General features: G+C 40.5%; 1 protein-coding gene across 2 annotated transcripts in view; it reads right to left on the bottom strand.

Moving 5' to 3' along the window:
- The window catches only part of HS2ST1 (heparan sulfate 2-O-sulfotransferase 1), an 88,488-nt gene that overhangs the window by 23,222 nt on the left and 51,577 nt on the right, over nt 1-13,689 (bottom strand). For both annotated transcript variants that reach the window (XM_083511215.1, XM_083511214.1), the window contains exon 2: nt 1,085-1,323. In XM_083511215.1, coding sequence (XP_083367341.1) covers nt 1,085-1,323 — 239 coding nt within the window. The remainder of the gene's footprint in view (nt 1-1,084; nt 1,324-13,689) is intronic.

Raw genomic sequence — 13,689 nt, 5'->3', positions numbered from 1 at the left:
GTTTATTAAATAAAATTAATGAATGATGTTGTCCAGATACACAGTGCCAGAGAGGTGTCCCCTCTTGACCAGCAGTGGTTCTGCTGTACCGCGAAATAAGCTTCTTTACTACTAAAGTGTGCCAGGCACTGCACAAAGTATGCCCTCTGTAGAAACACACATTTAAATGAGTCTGAAAAAACAAAAGGGGCGGGGAGGGAAGCAGAGACACGGCTTATGAAAACTTCAAGTGATTAATTTTGACAGCTGGAAATAAGTGGAAGGGCTGAAGGATGGCAACAGAAGGCCAGAGAGTGGAAAGTTGCCGTTCTCAAGGCGGGAGACGGCTTGAGCGTCAACAAGGAAATTGCCAAGATATTTTCACAATGCTGATGAAGGAAAGAACATGATTTTGTGATAGGCTGAGTATAAAGGGCAAAAGAGAGGAAGGGGTTAGAGAAAACCAGTGCTTTACTTCCTATCAACAGCAGGGAGGGAGGTATTATCAATCCATATAAAAATTAACTAAGGAGAGAGGGGCTTTGGAGGAAAACACTGGAAATTTTGCCTTAATGTGTTAAGAAATCACTCAAGCTTACCAAGTGACAATATCTATATTATATTATTATTAATTAATTGAGTTCAATTAAAATACACATTTAATAGTAAGTATGGTATCAGCATCTCCTGTTCTGCCAGGTTCTAAGTCAGGGGTAGTTAACAAGGTGCCGTCCAGATGTTGTTTTTATGTATTTTACCTTTTATTTAGAAACATTTTAAAATCGTTTACTCAACAAAAGACCTCTAAGTGATTTATCATGCACCTAAGTGATTAGAAAAAACTATTTGTTGGACTCCCATAGGCCCCAGTCATTGCATTCAATGGTGAGAGATGACAGGAACTGTAATCCAAAACATCTAAATTGCTTATTTTTGCTCTAAAGTAACAATTTTACTAAAACCTGTATGTTGTTGCTCTCTACTGGGTGTTACTGTCAAATGTTTCTTCATACTTGATACTTTACTTCTGGTGTACCAAAATACCCAACGTAAAAATAAAACAATTAAGGAAATGAAAGCTTTTATCTTAACCAATGCAACCTACTTGATCTTGCAGAGACATCACAGGATTGTTCTTGGTTGTGTTGATATGCAGAACATGGTACTTGTTCCGTGCACAAAGATCGTATGCAATGTTTGTGAAAGACGTGCTTGCAGTTTTAGGTACTCGATTATAAATGATCACCACATCATCATCTTCATCCAGAACAACATCTGACCGAAAGCCATCTATTGTGTGACGCTGCTCAATTTCTCGGACTTCGTGTTTTGCAATAGCCCTCTCTGTAAAAAAACAACAACAGAGAGCACAAACCATTTTATGAGCAAATTTTCATTCATTCATTTGACCAAATTTCAATTTAAACCTTTTAACAATGTGGTGTTAAGATACAATGCCTGGGAACTTTAATAATGAAACCTCCATTAAGGGTTAACAAGAGTAAGGGAAGAAATATCTACAAGAAGACTTTTTCCACAGTAATCCCCCCCCCCACCAGCCAATCTAAAAATAATTGCTACAAAACATCTAGCATTTTGCAATGATAGATGAAATGATACTGCACATAATATGAATTTTACAGAACATTAGCTACTGACCATTCAGGGTTTAGTCAATTAATTGCAAAGAGGAACTGAAATTTAGATAAAACGGATGTTGTGCTTATTTTAATTAAGCCCACTCCCCTGTGTATGATATAACAATGAATGGCTTTGCAAAATCCAATTAGATATATTAATTGCAAGTCTGATAAGAATAGAAGTGGAAGCAGCTTACGACACGATCATCATTTTTTTAAAAAAAGGTGCAGAATGCCAATCTTGAATACAAAAACGTAGCAAAACAGAAGTGAACAAAGCTGGAGAGGCAACTGCAATCCTTGAACTGAACAGCAGATAAAACTGGGACAGCACACACTTCAGCGCAAGTCCACAACATCTTTCCATGTAATTGCTAACTGACCTTACCCCACAGCATAGCCAGTAGTTGAATTAAGTGCCCTTTCTAAATGTATGCTGAGCTGGTCGCTGCTGTCTGGCCTGAAAGCAGACTGCCTTACCTTAGTACTACTAATACAGTGGAACCTTGGGTTACAGATGCTTCAGGTTACAGATGCCACTAACCCAGAAATAGTACCTCGGGTTAAGAACTTTGCTTCAGGATGAGAACAGAAATTGTGCAGCAGTGGTGCGGCCGCAGCAGGAGGCCCCATTAGCTAAAGTGGTAACTCAGGTTAAGAGCAGTTTCAGGTTAAGAACGGACCTCCGGAACGAATTAAGTTCATAACCCGAGGTACCACTGTACTTGTTGCTGTCCAGCCATGCAACTCAAACTCAACATAGCCAAACCGCTTAATGCTCTCTCTCTCAGTTGCCTTCATTTCACGGCCACCATGCTTATAATAATAATCCCTCCAACTATTTCACATTCATTTAGCAAGCAAGGTGTACACAACAACTCTACTTTTCTATGTACAAGTGCTTTTTTTGAAGCTTAGCAGCAGAACCACAGTGAAATGGAATGCTTGAGGTATTAGGGACATGCCCATGGCTAGTTTGCAAGTAGGAAAAAGAGGAAGCATTGCCTTTCTGTATTCATTTCCTCTTTAGGTGCCCTGACACATGTTCAATTATGTATTTTTACTATGTGCACACAACCCTGGCCTCTCATGAAAGGGCTGAATGAAAACATGAGGAGCTAACAAACAAAGCACATACGTTTTGCAAACTAAAAGGTAGGACTAGGCAACAGAGGCCTTTCTTGAAAATGAGGGGGGCGTGCAACAGACACAACTAAACATATGCAGCTAAATGCTCGATTACCTGATATGTTCAACATTCAAAATGTTGGAGACACAAAGTAAACCAACACACAAAAATGTCCATCATCATAATCCAGCAGGGTCCATAATATAAAATTAAATTCCAAAGGTTGAATTCTGGGCATTTTTTATGACCACCAGATGCTCAGACGACCAGCTGTCTTTCTTTGTCCTGCCCTTCCTGCCAGGTTTGCTCAACTCTTCCTGCAGCATTATATGCAAATTATTTAATTAGCTAACTGGCATAGTTGTCAAGAATATGCATAGGTTCATTCTTGATGTTAATTCAGCGCTACTGAATGATGTCAGACTCTCAAATCCTTGCATCTAAAAGCCTATAAAGAGACACTCAGAAGAGCCAGAGCAGACTCCAACCACACTGTCTCAATATTCAGCTTGGCTCTATTCCATTTACAAGCTCCAAGCATATGAGATTAAAATATTCCTTTCCCCAAATTAAGGAGAAAAGGGCTAGACCAGACAATAAGAACTTGAGATATCCTAATTAATAGTTACCTGTACAACTTCATATCTGTTCCCTTAGGGTATATGGATTATGATAGGGTCTAATTACATGTGGGCCTTTTCTCTCCGTTACAGGATTTATCAGCATTTCAAACTAGGATATTCAGATTAACAGAAAAGGCTTTTCACTTAAGCTAAAAAGATGTAATTGATACAAGCATGGGGAAGTAAAACACACTCTCTATAGGTCAGAAACCCTGGTACTTGGTTGTTGTCTTTAGCCTAATCTTTTGTCTTCCTGTCCTGTGCACACATATAAGCACACTGTTCATCTCCCTCCTTGGTTTCATACCTGTATATTTATCCAAGATTTTACAGGTGAGTTAGGGCTGTCAGGACCTCAACATCTCCTAGATTTGTGTTAATAAATTCCACTTTGGCTTGTGCCAACACTTCTCACCTCATGCTTCCAGCCCTTTCCAACATCACAACATCTAATATTCAAAATCATACACTGTTCAGTGGAATGCAAAAATCACAAAACCATGCAATCACACACAACTTGGTCCATTCAACTAAACAAGGATTTGTTGGATCAATCAGGGAGGCGGGTCTAGTGCCATCTAGTCTAACATGCGGTCTCCAACAGCCATCATTCATATTCCTCTGGAAACTCATAAGCAAGATATTAACTTATATGATTATGGTGATTTCCCATATTCAGCATCTCACCACCAGAGCAGAATAAATAGGCTCTATGCCCACTGAAAGACTTAGTCTTTGTAAATCTGTCCATTCTTTAAGCCTGCTATATTTATGGCTGTCACACATGACATTTCTCAATGAAATTCCAGGTTTTCAAAAATGCTGAGCAAAAAAGCCCCTTCCCTCCTGGGTATGAATGTATTTTATTGAAGACAACCAAACAACTATGCATAGATCTTATGCTATTGAATGGGATTACAGCAAACAGAGAAGGGGAGGGGAGAAAAGAGGAGGCTGGTGCTACTGAATATGGCTGACAAGTAGGCACAGCTTGAAAATTTCCCTATGGCAAGTCAGATGGACATGAAATTGCTTTTAGAACTATTGGTGTTTTTTCTCAGTTTGACTATAGCAGCTCTGGTCGTACATTTAACCAAACTGGTATATCTGGGCACTTGGTGTTGGAAGGCTGAGGTTCAGGGTGAAAAACAGCCACACACCTGTGGTAGCTGCCCTCAAGCGACTAGCCGAGGTCCAATTCTCTTACATGGCTCAACAGAGCTGCGTGCTCTTTAAGATCAGGTTGCAAAAGACGTCCTGCAATATTTAGGTGGGTACACACTCTTCCCTTCCCTGTCTCCTGGAAGGTGGAAAGACAGCTTCCCATTTTAAAGAGGGGAGCTAGGTTCCAAAAGAAGTATGTAAAACCCTTCCTATCGCCTTTTTATGGGGACGGGGAGAGAGAACAGCTTTACACACTACCCTCAAAATACAACAGTGTATTAAAAATCAGCCCTGTGTTCTGAAAACCGTTGAAGGAAAAATACGCTATCTTCTCTCCCTACCCTCCAAGTTCTAAAGAGGAGGAAACAGCCTTGGCACTCCCTTCCAAAAACTGCTAATGAGACCCGCTCCAGCTGTAGACCAAAGAGCAGGAAGGAATAAAGGACATCCTACAGCTGTCAGAAAGCTCCTCTATTTCAGGGACAGCTTCACCAGGGAGTCAGTATGCAAGGTAAATTGCATTTGTTATCATTATTTGTATTCCACCTATCAGGATGCAAACCCTTCCAAGGTGGATTGCAAATAAAGTCAAAACATATTAATAAAATCACAAGAAGACAGTATTAAAATGTAACAAGTCCTTAAAATCTATCCCATGGAGCTGTTGGTATCAGTCCGCCCAGGTGCTGCGGGGTGACAATCCAGCTGCAGCAAGTCTTGAGGTGTTGGGCAAAGCTTTATAGCAATAACAGCAGCTAATAGGGCTGAGCGAGGTCCGATTTTTAACATCGTGATATTTCACCAGCTACACATCACGATATACCAATATATCATGATGTCTGAAATGAGGCAAACGGGGTAACGTCCTAGCAATGGCTACTACTTAGGGATCTAAAACTGATACATTTTTACTAACATATTGTTACAGCTGTTATTTTATAGTACAGAGCAACAGGGGCAGCAGGAATCATGAGAGAAGTGATGACCTGCTTTGCGGTTTTCCCCATATCACATTTTTTTACATAGCACATGTACATATACATTGTGATTCACAATATATCACCATGCCAAATATTATAAAACCATTATCACGATGATAATTCAAATCAATTTTGGGCTATATATTGATACATCACCAGCTCTAGCAGCTAACCCCAACTGCTCTCTCCTTGTCTGTGGCGGGCATTGCTTAAGCAAGTGAGGCAAGGGATGGCTAATGATTAAAAGAAACAAAACATTTTTATGGTATTTTAAGCAAACAAACAAACAAACAAACAAACAGGAAGAAAATTCTGTTGCTTCTGTAACAATATTTCCTTCAGAAAGTGGAATGACTTTTAATTCACAGACAAATACTTTGCAGAACCATGCTGAGTTTTGGATGAAAAAATGCTGGACTGGCTGAGAGGTAATGAGAAGAAACCCTTGGCATTATCAGCTTCTCTAGTGATGATGTTGGTTTCTACTTCATTCTGCCTATGGATTCAAATTATTACACACAGCAATCACAGCTGGGTTAACTTTCAAACAATCCCTGCCAAAGGATCACAATTTAAGATATTGTCTACAAAGAACAAGAGGGGAGGAGCAGGATAACAGTTCTAAATCTAAAGATGATAGAAAAAAATCCTGAGAGCCATGCATTTCAAATAATATGTATGTGAAGGAGATATTTATTCCTAAATCATAAAAACCATGTGCCAGATACAAGTGGGCAGTAGATCCTAGAAAAATTCCATCAAACACTAGGCAATGATATATGAAAATATGTGAATGAACTACCAAAGGTAGATTTAAATCACCTCTATTTGGTTATTCATTTGTTTTCTAAAGGAAAAAGGAAAAAAGACAGCAGAAGATGAACAGGAAGAGAATGCTTGAAAAGGAGGAAGCTAAGAAAAATTGGAGGACATAATATGTAGTTCAAACAATGTGAAATACATGGTGTGAAACAAAGATCACCAACGAAACAAAACTTAAGAGTATAGAGGCACAAAGCAGCTCAAAATGAAGGGACTGAAATGTTAATAGCTCAAGCTGAATGAGAGAAGATAATTTACCGTAAACAACCAAAGGACAGAACTGTGAAGAATAATGTAGTTGAGACAATAAGCGAAAAAGCACACACAGACACACATAGTTAATTGTAGGAAGTGAAAAGGGGGAAATAGATGCGGTGAGAAACAAGTGGTTTAATTGTTCTCAATGTTGCTGTAAACTTTGAAGGAGGGGGGACTTCATATTGTCTCTTAAAGAAAAAGGACTAAATGGTCAACTCAAAGTCAAAGCCAAAGATTGTGAACAGGAACAATCAACACTGCAGTAGCAGTCTCTAAAATAATGCTGGCAAAGGAGCAGTGTTCAAAACTCCCATTGTTCAAGGCACATTTTGCAACAGGGAATTTCAACAGCACGACAGGGAATTTCAACAGCACAACAGGGAATTTCAACAGCGTGAGCCATTTCTGAGCTCTGGGCCCAGTACTGCACCTAAGATTTCAGGAGGACCTTTTTCTGCCTCCCCACTTTCAGCTACTCTCCAAAGACTGGAGAAGGGACACCATAAGAATATTAGGGGAGGGGAAGGACTAGACCCTGTGAAAATGAACATAAGATTTTAGCTGCAGTTCATTCATTTTCAGCACTGTATTCTTGATATTAAAAAGTGTGCCTGGAAATTCTGTTGTTGCGTCCATACCCTCTGTTTAAGGTGCCATTTAGCTCCTAGTTTTCATATATCAAACACTGCAAAGAAGTAGAAAATAAGCTGAGTACCAAATGTCTTGAAGTGACAGCAAAACTTTGGACCGTTATCCCCATGAAATAGGTGATACGGGTGAGCAAAGTCCAGCTTATGTCAAAGTAGTCAAGGTTTGTGTATAAGAACAATGAACATTCCCAAATGCCCCATTCCCGATAGTGTAACTGGTTACAAGAAAGCTACCCAGACTTCACACTTCTTGGCAGCCTAGGCAGCCCTCTCAGGAGAAGACTTTCAGGAAAGCTACTCAGCTTGCAGGACAGAACAGCTGATACAGCAGCTTTCAGATTCAGCAACCTCCTTTTCTCAGCTAGAGCGATGTACACAGTGTACAAGCTGCAAGTGTTGATTTTCCTACGTAGGAAAACAATCTGTTCAGTGTGTGCAGGTGCTCCCTGAGTTTGAGACATTTCTAACTATGTCACAGTTTCCCTAATGTAAAGCTATTCTTCTGCAGCCTGTGAGATGTCCCACTAACTAAGCTATCTTCAAGACGACGGAGCAGGGTTTAAAATTCCCAGGCGCATTTTGCACCTAAGATTCTCGATTTGCGAGCACCTCCAAGAGTCTGCCATTTTTTGTGCCTGGCTGACACTCAAGGATTACTGAAACGTACATGCTTTGAAGCCTCAAAGTATATGTTAAGGATAGACAATATGTTAAGGAGTTTAACAATAAAGAGTAGAGCGTTTTGAAAACTGAAGTATGGTACCAATATTTCTTTTTGTAAACACCAAATTAAACATGCATTAACAATTTCTGCTAAAAATGTGATATTAACAATGTGTCACTTACATGAATTGCGTATTAGTTCATGCTTATCAAAATAATAAATAAAAAGTGTTGCCGACCCACCCTCCCCGGTGGCTATTAGGCATTCTGTTTTGGCGCCCACAACCCAGGTCCCAGGACGGGGTGAGCTCCCGTTGCTTGGTCCCTGCTCCTGCCAACCTAGCAGTTCGAAAGCACGTAAACGGCGTTTCCGTGAGCTGCTCTGGTTCGCCAGAAGCGGCTTAGTCATGCTGGCCACATGACCCGGAAGCTGTACGCCGGTTCACTCGGCCAATAAAGCGAGATGTGTGCTGCAATCCCAGAGTCAGCCACGACTGGACCTAATGGTCAGGGGTCCCTTTACCCTTTACCTTTTCTACCCCAGTTTCTAACACTGCTACGGAGTACTTTTTTGCGCCACAAAGCGGAAAAGAGTTGGATTATCAAGTGCAAAAATGCAGATTTATATTATCAGCTTTCATTGTGCACTTCAGTAAACTCCCTACCCCCCCTCCAGTTGCAGACCACATTCCCACTGAAGTGATATGATGAAGGCCACCTAATGATGGGGTCAAAGCCAGTTGTGACTGGGGTCAGACCAAAATACCAAAGAGACACCCCTTTGGTATGTTTTTCCTCTTCCTTTCTTGGGCATCCCCTTTAACCTCATTTGCCCTTCTTGGCACCTGTATAAAATTTTGTTGAGTACCCTAGGTAGCCCTGGGGCCAGAGGGTTGCCTAACATTATGTGAACTATTAGTTATTTAAGGAGAGCATAACCTTTTGAAGTTGGTTTGTGAAATTTTCCAGATTTTAAAGATGCTGAGTACTAAATTACTAATATTTTTCTCACTACTTCTGATGAGATGCGTTAAGCTGGTAAATAGAATTTAAACTATTCCAGAATACATCGGAATATTTTACTTGTATTATTCAGAAACATCCATCAAATTGGAAGTTATTTAGCAGGTCAGGGTTCTTTTGCAATTGGAACAATAAAAATTTTCAACTCAAGGATATGTTTTTAAAGTGAGATGCAACTAGAGAGGAAACACACATTCAAAGGGCACATGGTAATCCCTGGAATCAATCATTAGGCTTTCAGTCAGCCCAAGTGACTCCTAAAACTGTTGGAAGAGCCATACTAAATAAAAAGATTGCAAAACCCCAGCACTGTTAATACATCTGGCCTGTGATGCTAGTGCTATAAAAGTATAGTTTTGTCTGCAGAGCACGTAACAAACTTAAGCGCTTATATCTTTCTACATGAATTAGAAACGATTCTGTTAGGATCAAAAATCCAGCCAATGCATTAATCAGAGTGCAATGGACATTTGGTAGGATGAAAAAAGCCCTTGTTTCAAATTCTCCAAACTTCATCTGGGTGTGTTAGTATGTGGCATAACTCAAATAAAAGCAGTATTTTGCTTCACTTAAAAAAAGACTGCTCCTTTCAAAGACCTACTTACAAAAAAAAATCTTATAAAGATATAATCTGCAGCTCAGAGTAGAGATGGATTTATGATAAAGATGATGAGATTACAGCTATTTCCAGGTCTATGAGCTGGATGCAATTTAGACTAAAGGATCACATTTGCTACACCACAACCCTCAAAATAAAACATTTTTTTAAAAAAAATACGTGAAATTGGAACAAAAAAACCTCAGAAAGCCATTCAGATGTAATCCAAGTTCCAATGCAAAAAAATGATTATGTGGCAAGTTATTTTTTTCCCTCCTTTTGCAGTCATTAGGATTCAGTTTTTAATTTCTATTCCACTGCATGATTTCCATACATTGGCCTCATTCAGCTCTGTGCTAGCTTAATTTGAATCTGAAAAACAGTGGATTGCATAAGAGACGTGTACAGACCTCTCTCATTCTTTACAATGGCCTCTTGGGTGTTGCATCTACCTTGGTGGCAGAAGGAAGGGTTGAGTGTATAAAACACCGTATTAAGATAAATGGGACCGACTTTGCACATAGGCACTATGCTCATCCCAGACAGGACTAAAGCAATGCCATTTAAAATTGTATCTGCTCTTCCGCACCGTGTGTGTCTAAAATGCACTTAGATTCGTGCACATTTTGGCAGTAATTTAGTATTTTTGAGTCTATTTTGTCCACAAAGGGACCATTTTGTAGTTTGTAGTAATGTCCTAGAAATGTGAAGTGCTTGTTTCTGATGCTGCTATGAGATTTCAGTTAGAGTTCAATTTCTTGGATACAAAAGCTGCAACGTTTAGACTAGAAAGAAGATTAGAACACACAACCACATAGGAGCAAATTCACATAGATTATAATGTGGACCTTCCCTAAAAGTCCTAGTGGCCATAACTAGATTATTAACAAAACTAGCTCTAGCTCACCTTAATTGTTTTGTATTCTTTATAGCTAGGACATACCCAGAATACTGCAGATGACAGCAGTGTCTAAGCAGAAATCGTCTAAGTGTCTGGGAAAATCCAGACATATGGCAACTTCCCCTAAAAACAGCTCGAAAACGTCCATGTTTGAAATATGGCAACCCTAGGGGAGGTATGAGAAGCACATGCAACAGTAATACTGGCAGTTTAAAAACAGTACAATGCCATGGCAGACGTATAAGCTGCTGCAAGTCCACTGCTGGCGACAGCCACGATGGGATGGAAAATGGTTGGCAAGGCTGACTTCTCTGAAGAGTTATTTGCATGAATGCCATAAATAATTGGTTGGAAAGTGCCCTCTGCTCATGGAAAAGCTATTTTATATTGTGAACTGGAGTACTGTGCAAGAAAGGTGAAGCTAAATCCAAGTGTGTTCATCCACTTGCAGAAAAGAATGGGCAGATTCTTCTACGGAGCCTCTTAGCATTGAGCCAACTTTTACGCTACCACTTGTACAAGTGTCTGTGAGAAGCTATTTCCCTTCTGTTCATGATTCGTTGGATACAACCCCATGTAATTAAGCACTATCAAGAAACAAAACTGCCCTGGATCACATTAACAGCCAAACCCACTAGCAGCTAGTCTTCTACACTTAATTCTAGTATGCCCCTCCACCGAAGACATTAATGACTATTGTAGCCACTTTGCTATAAATAGGATTAGACTAATGAACCAGTATTTACTAACAATGTCCAAAGTGTTTATTTTCTCCAACAGCGAGTAAAAACATCTTTAGACGAGAGAGCAAATAGCATTGCTGATGATAGCCTATGCACAACAGAATTATTTCCACACTCCAGCAATCACACCTGGTGCTCTGTTCGACTGGTAAGCAAAGTCAGCTAAGACAACTCCAGCTGGGCCTCGATATCATTAAATACAATCTAATGCAGCAGCTGTCTGAAAATTAGAGCTACTGATGCTGAAAACCTGCTAGGGTTTCATTAGCATCACATAATCCTTTTCAGGAATTCTACAATTTCTAAGATTGTATGAGCATACTGCACCCTACGGAATACACACACTGTACACTGGAAACCTCAAAAGGTTTAGCTTGCCATACTAAAATAAGACCGTTATGCAATGCTGAAGTCTGCTACTCCTAGTGATGTACGGCACCTTAATTTGAGCATCCTGTCCTGCAAGACGCATGGAGTTCCAGATTACATGGGGGTGAGCGAAGGGGGTTGCAGATTCCTGTGAAGCAGTGTTCACCAAACCTGGGTCTCCAGCTGTTTTGGGACCAAAACTCCCATCACCCTTAGCTAGCAGGACCAGTGGTCAGAGATGATGGGAATTGTAGTCCAAAACCAAGTTTGGGAAGCACACTGCTGTAAAGGTTCATTCAGTGGTCATCCATACATACACAATCCCATGTGTGTGAATGCGCAGAGGCATGGAACCTTCTTCGGTTCTAGGCTTGGGTTGGGAGCCCAAATATAGGCCTACTAGGGTATACTATAAAAAAGGTAAAAGACCCCTGGACGGTTAAGTCCAGTCAAAGGCGACAATGGGGTGCAGCGCTCATCTCGCTTCAGGGCAAGGGAGCCCACGTTTATCTGCAGACCACTTTTCCAGGTCATGTGGTCAGCATGACTAAACTACATCTGGCGCAACAGGACACCATAATGGAAGCCAGAGTGCACAGAAACGACATCCACCTTCCTGCCACAGTGGTACCTATTTATCTACTTGCACTGGTGTGCTTTCGAACTGCTAGGTTGGCAGAAGCTGGGCAGAGCAAGGGGAGCTCACTCCGTCACGCAGATTCAAACCGCCAACCTTCCGATAGGCAAGCCCAAGGGGTTCAGGGGTTTAGGCCACAATGCCACCCACATCCCTTTATAGGCCTGCTATACTCCCATAATCCCCTATGGCTGACCATGCCAGCTGGGCTGATGCAGGTAGAGTCCAGCAATATCTAGGCGGCCACAAATCCTCCACCCTTACTCTAAAAGGAAGGTATATCCACCCTCCCCTTCAGGTCTTCTTGCTCAGTTATTTTCCTTGCTGCTGTGCAATCAGAAAGACAATGCTGTGATATTACAGAAACAGCAACTAATTCCGTATTTGACAGTTTCATTTACATAGACTATATAGTCCCTACCGCCATGCAATCTAATACATAACTCCCAAACTACTTATTTACTGAGGGCTTCTGACAAGGACATTAACATTTAACAACATATAGCGTCTGTGGTAAGGGTTTTTTGCCATGTGGGAGTGTGTATGTTAATGACTGGGGGAAGCTGCTTTCCATTCTTGCTGATGTATATGTCTCACAGCAGGAAGGTTGACTCTTGGGAAGGGCAACTGAAAGCACTAAGCATGGTCACTGGATGAAAGACTGCAATGCTACACCAAGAGCGGCTACCTGGTGAACCTTTCCTGACAATTGTGCAATGAATGTGCGGAAGCCGTGTTCCTCTCAGCAGCACGCTGTATGTTTGCATTGAAGCCACGCTAGAAATTGCAAGTGGGGCTTTAGAGTTTGTAGATCTTCAGCCCAAAGAGCATATGAGCCAGCTGCATGCAGAAGATTCATTGCATAGAGAAAACTTGGCTGGGAGAGCATTACTCACCACAGGCAATCAGGCCAGCTGCTAAATCAGAAGCCAGGATTTGTAACATTTTACATTCGGAAGGGAGGTGTTCTATGAATTGTTCTTAGCAATGATTATCTAATGTTAACCATATGCAAACAGGTTATCCTACTTCCCAATTTCAGAAATAAAAAGCAAGCTATAAAGGTTTTTTTCTTTTCATTTTAAATATTTTTATTGATATGTTAACAAGCACAAACACAAGAATAAAAAATGCTACAAAGATTTCTAAAATATTCACTGTTTCCTTATAAGCAAATGATGCTTTTTGATCTGCAAGACACATTTTTGCTCAACTTAGGAAATGCAGTTTATCTGAAAGCTCTTTTTAGGCACATATTTCATACTGGAAAATTCTATAGACATGAAACTGTACCATTCTTTCCCTGTGGCTCTTTAGAAGCATAGTAACAGCCTATCACAAACTCATTTATACACTTCTTGTTCTTTTCTTCTCCTCCTGTCATTACTGCTTCTTTATTTTTTTCTGTTCAAAGTGACTGCAATGGCTGTTTGCTATAAAGCTGCTGGATTCTCTCAGCTCAGCCAGAATCAAGCCAATACTATATTTTCTAACAGAAATGCCATCATAC

Source organism: Podarcis liolepis (assembly GCF_965112155.1).
Source record: "Podarcis liolepis genome assembly, chromosome: 6".
Taxonomy (NCBI): domain Eukaryota; kingdom Metazoa; phylum Chordata; class Lepidosauria; order Squamata; family Lacertidae; genus Podarcis; species Podarcis liolepis.
The sequence above is the reverse complement of the archived record's forward strand: the minus strand, read 5'-3'. Positions and strand labels throughout refer to the sequence as shown.